General features: G+C 47.9%; 1 protein-coding gene across 1 annotated transcript in view; it reads right to left on the bottom strand.

Annotated features, from left to right (window-relative positions):
- sorl1 (sortilin-related receptor, L(DLR class) A repeats containing) overlaps nucleotides 1–10,000 on the bottom strand; it is a 58,628-nt gene that overhangs the window by 27,413 nt on the left and 21,215 nt on the right. The window contains exons 16-22 of the mRNA XM_042067378.1: nucleotides 9,097–9,182; nucleotides 7,404–7,576; nucleotides 5,990–6,121; nucleotides 5,538–5,629; nucleotides 3,591–3,837; nucleotides 2,482–2,620; nucleotides 1,004–1,177 (exon numbers count right to left, since the gene is read on the bottom strand). Of these exons, the coding sequence (XP_041923312.1) occupies nucleotides 1,004–1,177; nucleotides 2,482–2,620; nucleotides 3,591–3,837; nucleotides 5,538–5,629; nucleotides 5,990–6,121; nucleotides 7,404–7,576; nucleotides 9,097–9,182 (1,043 nt within the window). The remainder of the gene's footprint in view (nucleotides 1–1,003; nucleotides 1,178–2,481; nucleotides 2,621–3,590; nucleotides 3,838–5,537; nucleotides 5,630–5,989; nucleotides 6,122–7,403; nucleotides 7,577–9,096; nucleotides 9,183–10,000) is intronic.

A 10,000-nucleotide genomic window follows, 5' to 3' on the forward strand; every position in this document is an offset into this window, starting at 1 on the left:
CACTCAGTTACTGGGCACTTACTATCACTGACAGACCATTTTTAGATGCACAGCATAGCATGCAGCAATCATGTATAAGAAAGATCGCCCTTGTTATACTGTAGTAGTCAATGTGTGCATCCTTTGGATTCCCTTTCTAGAGTCCAGGGGCCTATTGCACAAAAGCAGAATTAAGACATCCGGGATAAGTTACTGAGCTGCGCTCAATGAATCCAAAACAAGAGCGTACAGGCTTAATTGGTTGCACAACGAGCAAGCCAGGATGAGCAGACACGGCTTCATCAAGCCAGGTGAAACCTATCCTGGATAAGTGCGCGCTCACGGCTCCCTCAAATAGACCCCAACTAGAGCGGATTCATTGCTTCTTCTACGGTGTGAAGTAGGTAGCGATAGCCTTTTCACAACAGCAACAAACAGCAACACCTCTGTTTAGGAGAATATTGCAACTAATGCCGCGACCACCACGCGCGAAATGGTTAGGCACTCCCGTGACATCACATTGCGCGCATGACAGGTCGGGAATGGCGGGTATGTAAGAGTTAATTAATGATCACAAACATTTAAATAATGTCCGTGGGTCTAGGTATATGTGATAACAATGTGTAGTGGGCAGTGGAATAACTATTGGTTTCCGTTTGTGGTGACTGCTGATAAGGGATGAGATTAAATAGATTCTGGAACTTAGCCTGGTCTGGAGCAGGCTAGCTCCACAGAATAAATCGCCATGGTAACTTATACCATAACATATCCTGCTGGATAAATTGAGCCAGGATAACCAAGATATCCCGGCTTAATCCCTTATCCTAGTTTTGTGCAATAGGCCCCAGCTCTACACTGTCTGTGTGTGGATGCGGTCAGGAGCGCCGCTAGAAAATTTGGGCCCCTATGACCCAAGACAATAATTCTGAGCCCCTCCGGTAATATATAGTATAGGGCTCTCTGGGGCCAGTGCTGGGCCCTTAGCATCGTCCCAACTCCCCTGGACGCGGCACGCTGGACTCACCTTGTTTGACGCAGGTGTTGTTGTGGCGCTGGTACCCGTGCGGGCATTGGCACTGGAGCTCGCCGGAGGGCAGGGTGGTGGTGGGGGTGCCCTCGGGGCAGACGCAGGCGTGTCCCTGCCCAGGCTGGGGCAAGCAGAGCAAGGAGCAGGGCTGGACCGCACACGCGTTGCTGCCTGAGGAGCCGTGGGGCAGGACAACGTGTTACCCGTTACCTACGTTACTCTTCATTTACCACCATAAAGACATATGATCTCTCTATCTTAACATTATCACATAATCTTAACAATATCTTTGTAAAGCAAGTGTCAGGTTCAGATGATATGTTATTGTGCTATATAGCTGTAAGCAAAGATTATACATGGCGGAGCAAGATAGTTTGTCGTAGTTTATGTCCATGGGCGCAAAATGGGGATAGAGGCGTGTCGTTGACACATGTCCGTGTCTGCATATAGAGGCGTGTCGTTGACACATGTCCGTGTCTGCATATAGAGGCGTGTCGTTGACACATGTCCGTGTCTGCATATAGAGGCGTGTCGTTGACACATGTCCGTAGGGGGATAGAGGCGTGTCGTTGACACATGTCCGTAGGGGGATAGAGGCGTGTCGTTGACACATGTCCGTGTCTGCATATAGAGGCGTGTCGTTGACACATGTCCGTAGGGGGATAGAGGCGTGTCGTTGACACATGTCCATAGACTTGAATGGAGCAGTGTCGCTGCCTCTGCTCTGCATAAAGCGTGTGATCCAGGTTCCCGGAAGTGGCTCCTGATGAAATATCTTGCTCAGCCTATGTATAATCTTTGCTGTAAGTTCTTCTGTTGTAATGTCGTGAATCTCTCTCATTCCTCGAATTATCACATTATTTAAAAGTCTTTGTAGCAACGCTACGGAGGGGCAAATGTGGTATAATTTTTTGAATAGGTTTCTCATTTCCTGAAATGTTTAGTGTAACCGTGCATATGTGCTCTGAGGATATGGTTCCCTTCATTCTTCTGTGTCCCTGAAGTCTCCCTCTGTGGACATTTCCAGACCGAAGACCGTTTGCTGTAGGGTGTCTGATTTTCTTCCCCCTAAGTGATTGTCTTCACCCCAAGGACACAAACATACCTAGGCCCTTAGAAGGTTAACACAAGGACACAAACATAGCCTAGGCCCTTAGAAGGTCAGGGGGTTTTGTAGCATCCTTATTTCCGTTAATACTAATATTGGTTGGATGGATCATTTTTAGATAGATATATAGATAGATAGATACTTTATTGATCCCCAAGGGGAAATTCAAGAATTTTAGGGGTAAGTATCTTGTGAATTTCCGTGTGTGTGTTTAGGGTATAAGAACCGACTTCAACTATAGATATGTGGGATTGTTACTTGACATTTACTGTGGGTAACATTCTCCCAGTATGGAGAATAAAGCTGCAGTCTCACACGTTTTGACCACGCAGGCCCCAAGTGAAATGACATCAGCACGACCTCTGACCTCTTGTCTTGCCCTTGTAGAAGATCTTGAGGTCCATGACCCCCGTGAGGCTTCCCACCAGGAGCTCACTGTCTGGTGAGCCTGCCTTCGGAGCCTTGAAGATGCCCATCCTGGACCAGTCGTCCCAGTACAGATCATTCTGGAAGCAATCACACACACTCACCATTAACTCCTATCAAACACCTCTCCAATACCTCAACACCAGGGATTACTTTTACTAAAGTTTAACAGTTCTAAAGCTTATTTAGCCCTTGAGACAGTAAAAGTGTACAATTACAGCATTGGGCACAGAATCTCTAACATCATAGGGAACTGCTGAGGTACAGTATCTCTTGCGTGAGTTGCTTTGGGCAGAGTGTGTTAGCACTGGTGCTCTGGCAGTGTGCTGCAGCATGGTGTAGTGTGTGTGGTGCTGTGTGGTGCTGTGTGGTGTGTGTGCTGCTGTGTGGTGCTGTGTGGTGTGTGTGGTGTGTGTGGTGCTGTGTGGTGCTGTGCTGTGTGGTGCTGTGTAGTGTGTGTGGTGCTGTGCTGTGTGTTGTGTGTGGTGTGTGTGGTGCTGTGTGGTGCTGTGCGGTGCTGTGTGGTGCTGTGCTGTGTGGTGCTGTGTAGTGTGTGTGGTGCTGTGTGGTGCTGTGTGGTGTGTGTGGTGCTGTGCGGTGCTGTGCGGTGTGGTGTGTGTGGTGCTGTGTGGTGCTGTGTAGTGCTGTGTAGTGCTGTGTAGTGCTGTGTAGTGCTGTGCTGTGTGGTGTTGTGTAGTGTGTGTGGTGCTGTGTGGTGCTGTGTGGTGTGTGTGGTGCTGTGCGGTGCTGTGCGGTGTGGTGTGTGTGGTGCTGTGTGGTGCTGTGTAGTGCTGTGTAGTGCTGTGTAGTGCTGTGCTGTGTGGTGTTGTGTGGTGCTGTGTGGTGCTGTGTGGTGTGTGCGGTGCTGTGCGGTGCTGTGCGGTGTGGTGTGTGTGGTGCTGTGTGGTGCTGTGTAGTGCTGTGTAGTGCTGTGTAGTGCTGTGCTGTGTGGTGTTGTGTAGTGTGTGTGGTGCTGTGTGGTGCTGTGTGGTGCTGTGCTGTGTGGTCCTATGTGGTGTGTGTGTGTGTTCCGGTGCTTTGCGCGCGTACCTTGAATACGGCGATGGCGTAGGGGTGAGGAAGGCCCTCCATCAGGACGCTGCGTTGGCCTCCGCTGAAGTCCGCCCTCTCGATGCGATCGCCGTACGCCTCGGTCCAGTAGAGCCAGTGGTCGTCGGCGGTGATCCCGTTGGGCCAGCGCACGCCCTCAGACACAATGCAGGACACGTTGGAGCCGTCCATCCAGCTCCGGTAGACCCCGGCCGCACGGTCCCCCCAGTCCGTCCAGAACATCAGGCTGAGGACAGACAGACCGGCGTTTAGGGCAGTGGTTCTCAACGGTGTGCCGTGATGCGTTTAGGGCAGTGGTTCTCAACGGTGTGCCGTGATGCGTTTAGGGCAGTGGTTCTCAACGGTGTGCCGTGATGCGTTTAGGGCAGTGGTTCTCAACGGCGTGCCGTGATGCGTTTAGGGCAGTGGTTCTCAACGGTGTGCCGTGATGCGTTTAGGGCAGTGGTTCTCAACGGCGTGCCGTGATGCGTTTAAGGCAGTGGTTCTCAGCGGTGTGCCGTGATGCGTTTAGGGCAGTGGTTCTCAACGGTGTGCCGTGATTTTGTGGAATTTTGAGGAACCCAATGCTTTTTTATACAGGCTGATCAAATTGACTAAAAGGCTATAAATGCATCCATGACACAGCCTTAATTAAAAAGCTCATCATGCATGCATATGCCCATCACTGTGGTCTTAGTACATGAACACTGCATAGAAAAATTATGGGCATTTGAATGACCGGTGCTGTTACAGCCTATAATAATGTGTGTGCATTCTTTACAATCAGTAACCATAAGTCGTATAAGTATATATACGTATATAAGTATATATGCTCTTTTGATCCCGTGAGGGAAATTTGGTTTCTGCATTTATCCCAATCCGTGAATTAGTGAAACACACTCAGCACACAGTGAACATACAGTGAGGTGAAGCACACACTAATCCCGACGCAGTGAGCTGCCTGCTACAGCGGCGCTCGGGGAGCAGTGAGGTGCCTTGCTCAAGGGCACTTCAGCCGTTCCTACTGGTCGGGGTTCGAACCGGCTACCCTCCGGTTACAAGTCCGAAGCCCTAACCTGTAGGCCACGGCTGCCCCAAGTTGTGTGTGCCTTAGCATTTTGGTTTGACCCTTGGTGTGCGCTGTACTCTTGGTCTAGGTCAAAACTACCCAGGTATTAAAAACAGCGTGCAGGGACAGTTTAGTTACCTCAAGCCTCATTTCAACCATGTACTATGTTTCACATTTCACCAGTCAAATTAGGAGTTAAACAAAATAATCGTCTGTGCCCTCCATGTAAGCCTTGGTGAAATTAAACGCTTCTATTTATTTCTTGGTCCAAGACTAAAGGCACACTCGCTCTGCTGACGATAACTATGCGATAACGTCCACACTATGGCGATAACTATGCGATAACGTCAACACTATGATGATAACTATGCGATAACTATGCGACAACGTCCACACTATGGCGATAACTATGCGATAGATTCAAACACTCCTCTGTTCCTTCTGCTGTCTCCCTTCTAAACGCCAGGAGGAAAAGGTAGTTTACCCACCCATGACCATGATGTGCACCATGTTATTTATTATACTATGTGTTTTTATGTATTTTTTGTAATTTTGTGTGCTTCTACTGCTGTGAAACTAATTGCCCCACTGGGGGACAAATAAAGGCATTACATTACATAAAGTCCACACAGCATACAACGACACGAGGAACAATGCTGTTGAGGGGATCACTTTCAGAGCAATAGAGAGCAATAGAAACCAGGCAGGAAAATCAGAATCCATTGAATTTTAGATATCACATTAACGAACATGAAGAATGTTCCCAAGAGACTTTCCTTCTCGCTGGGCAGTGTTGACGTTCTTATCGTTATGGTTACAGTTGTCTTTTTACTGATACCAGTGGTTCTGGGTGTGCACGGTCTTAACACTAGCCGTACCTCTGTCCTGGGAGCACAGCAAGGGCTCTTGGGTGCTCCAGCACGGAGGAGTTAAGCAATGTACGTCTCAGATCTCCATCAGGGTTGGACACCTGTTACACGCACGCGCACGCGCGCACACACACACACACACACACACACACACACACACACACACACACACACACACACACAAACACAGAGAGTTGCATCAACAGGATGTTTGGTGACAATTCAAGCCTGATCAGACACAGCTCCGTTATTACTGTACACAAAGGTTCATCCCAGTGACAGGCTTCTGCTTTCTTTTTCACTGATGCACAATCACTTCATTTGCGCTTTGTTATTTTTCATACGCTGAAAAGTTTTTTTCCCCAGCATATTCTGATAACAAAGACACCAAAGAGGAGATCCCATTAAGCTTTGACAATATCATCAATCTCAAAGACAGCAGGGAGGTTCGATCAACTCACTTCAATCTTTTGCGCACCAGCGTCAACCCAGAAGAGCAGCTGGCTGATGGGGTCAAAGGTCAGCGCCTCCACATTCTGAAGGCCTCTCCGGACGATAACTTCCTGGCCAGAGCTTCCGTTCAGGCACAGCCTCTGCGGACACACCCACACAGTGGCACATATAATGAGGACACACCCATATGCATGATGAGGACACACCCACACAGTGGCACATATAATGAGGACACACCCATATGGATGATGAGGACACACCCATATGCATGATGATGACACACCCACACAGTGGCACATATAATGAGGACACACCCATATGCATGATGATGACACACCCACACAGTGGCACATATAATGAGGACACACCCATATGGATGATGAGGACACACCCATATGCATGATGATGACACACCCACACAGTGGCACATATAATGAGGACACACCCATATGCATGATGAGGACACACCCACACAGTGGCACATATAATGAGGACACACCCATATGGATGATGAGGACACACCCATATGCATGATGAGGACACACCCACACAGTGGCACATATAATGAGGACACACCCATATACATGATGAGGACACACCCACATACAGTAGAAGGATGTTTGTGTGTCAAGTGTGTGTGTGTGTGTGTTTAAGTGGCAGAAAAATAATATTTACAAGGAACTTTAACTGTGTTAAATGGAGCTGATACAACAGTCAGTCTTAAACAGACAAGCTTACAAAGGCAAAGAACCAGTCTGGGCACCATTTGTTGGCCTACCCCCCATTCTATGCTATGTGGGTGTCACTCACACCTCAGCTGGCGACCCTAACCCAGGTGTCTGACTGGAGTGTGAACCTTTGCTTTGTCTAAAGATGACCATTTGGGGGGGGTGGGGGTCAAGGGGTCAAACCACCTTTAGTGTTCCCAGCAGCCCATGTACCCTGACCCTCCCCTTCTTAGGCATGATGTACTCTGGCTTCTTACAGTACAGATGTGTTTTTAAACTGTGAAGCAAATGTGGCAGCATGAAACAGTCAGAGTAGCCCAACCTGTATAATATCCATGAACCAGTCAGAGTAGCCCAACCTGTATAATATCCATGAACCAGTCAGAGTAGCCCATCCTATATAATATCCATGAACCAGTCAGAGTAGCCCAACCTGTATAATATCCATGAACCAGTCAGAGTAGCCCATCCTATATAATATCCATGAACCAGTCAGAGTAGCCCAACCTGTATAATATCAGAGTAGCCCAACCTGTATAATATCAGAGTAGCCCAACCTGTATAATATCCATGAACCAGTCAGAGTATCCCAACCTGTATAATATCAGAGTAGCCCAACCTGTATAATATCAGAGTATCCCAACCTGTATAATATCAGAGTAGCCCAACCTGTATAATATCAGAGTAGCCCAACCTGTATAATATCCAAAGAGATGTCGGCCCAGTACACGCAGTTCCGCTCGTAGTCGAAGTCCAGCGCCACAGCCTCGCGGAGGCCGGACAGGGGCAGCCGCTGGTCGGTTCCGGTGGCCAGGTCGTACCGGTGGATGGAGCTCCGCACCGCGTACAGGACGAACTCGTTACTCTCTGAGGGAGGAGCTAGAACACGTCAGCTCCAACACACACACACCATTCAGTAGTAATGGAGTTCAGCTCCACACACACACACCATTGAGTACTATTGGAGTTCAGCTCCATCCACACACACACACACCATTGAGTACTATTGGAGTTCAGCTCCATCCACACACACACCATTCAGTAGTAATGGAGTTCAGCTCCATCCACACACACACACCATTCAGTAGTAATGGAGTTCAGCTCCATCCACACACACACACCATTCAGTAGTAATGGAGTTCAGCTCCATCCACACACACACCATTGAGTACTATTGGAGTTCAGCTCCATCCACACACACACCATTGAGTACTATTGGAGTTCAGCTCCATCCACACACACACCATTGAGTACTATTGGAGTTCAGCTCCATCCACACACACACACACACACCATTCAGTAGTAATGGAGTTCAGCGATTAGAGGCCAAATGACAATAAGTGATGTGAAATGTTGTGTCAGACAGTTAAAATAATTTCAACTTTTGAGGCGACAAGTGATAAATGAATTGCCGGAAAATGTATATGTTCTGGCCTCGAGAATTCCGCACGACACTCAACAGCACACTCCACAGCTGCAGAGACTCCTCAGTAAAGTCCTCGCCTGACCTTTGACCACATGTGCACATCACTAATCAGGCACCTGAGAGCACCTGTGCTTTCAAGAAGAACAAACATGAGGTCCCGCTGTGGTGAACAGTTCCAGCAGGCATCCAACAGCACTCTTGCAATTCATATGGAATCACACACAATCTGACAACAACCCGAGTGAAATCATGATTCAAAAAGATTTGTTGGTGCATTATCAAAGCCATGGAAGGAATTACCCCAAATTTCATACTTTTACCAAGAGGCTTTAAAATAATTGGGGAGGGTATTTGCTGATTAATGGTTAAACCTCTGTTTAACGTCCCAGAAGTTATTTAGGGCGAAACAACTATTCATTTAATATTCATCATTGTTTTTCATGCAATATTCAGCATAGTTCAACATTGCCGTTCCAAATTCCACTTTGCATGCAGTTGCTAATCAGCAGACAGGCATAATCTGGATTAAACAGTCACGATTCATAACTTTGGGCTGTTTTTTGATCAAACTTGCATACATACTTTGTTAGAAAATGAGCCTGTTCCTAGGACACAAAAGACAGTCTTACAATCGCTACTGTGCTTAGAAATGTATCTAATAAAATCTTCCCACACTGCTCGATCCTTTAAATGTTGTTCCAATTTTGCCCTTGCAATTGGCAATGACTAATACACTTCATTCTCCCTCCAACTGAAGCTGGTGTGTGGTGAGCGTTCTAGCGCAAAATGGCTGCTGTGCATCACAGTGCTACACATGATGATGGTGGTGGTGATGGTGATAGTGATGGGACCGGTTGAAGTGAGGTTCCTCAATGTAAAGCGCTCCGGGCACCTAGATAAAACGCTATATAAATGTAATGTTTGTTGCTAGCTCTTCTCAGGCACAGAGAAAGGAACTGACCTCCTACTGGACAGGGGAGCATCTCTCCATCCAGTCGCTCCTCCACGTCTCCGCCACTGCAGCTGTCTCCTGACACCTTCCTGTACCTGAGACAGGAAGCACACCAGAGGTCACACCAGAGGTCACACCAGAGGTCACACCAGAGGTCACACCAGAGGTCACACCAGAGGGTCACTTATCCCCAAAGGCAGTCAACAGTAGTTTTGGTGCACAGATGAGGGGGTCTAGTCCTTGACTAAAAGAGAACTTAATTGGGGATTTCCATTTAAACAAAAAGGTGTTAAGTCTTAGACTAGGCTTAATCCATGTCTGTGGAACTGGTCCTCTGAAGTCCATGGTGGCATCACAGACTGCCCTGAACAGTAACCAAAAGGATTTCACTGCCCCAGGTTCTAGAGCTTTTACATTTTCATTTCATTTAATGTCACCCCACGCATCCATTCACGTCGTCGCATCATGGCCTGTTACATCAGGGGACAAAAAAGGCGTGTTGGCTCAGCAGCAGCTCCCGGGTCAGAGGCAGGACGTGCTGGTCACGGTCACCATGGTCCCCTCCTCCTGGGGTCCATTTTAAACGGGGTCTTTGAGCTAAATCTTAGCATGACAGTGCTGCTTTTGGGCAGTTCTGCAGTGAAAGCATTTCCAGTGGTTAAGTCACAACCTGCATTTTCACCATCACAGTCCGACACAAGACGATGCTGTTCCCAAAATAACCCCCCACCCCCACCCCACCCAGCCTACAGCACAATGGCATCATTCATGTGTAATTGGCTCCAGATACAAAGCATGTGACAGGCCCAAGAACAAAGCTCCTTCCTAATCAAATGACCAACGAACACAAATGACATGTGACGACCACGAGCTGCCATATAAGAAGAACGGTAACAGGACTGCAGAACATGAT

This window comes from Alosa sapidissima, chromosome 17, assembly GCF_018492685.1.
Source record: "Alosa sapidissima isolate fAloSap1 chromosome 17, fAloSap1.pri, whole genome shotgun sequence".
Taxonomy (NCBI): domain Eukaryota; kingdom Metazoa; phylum Chordata; class Actinopteri; order Clupeiformes; family Clupeidae; genus Alosa; species Alosa sapidissima.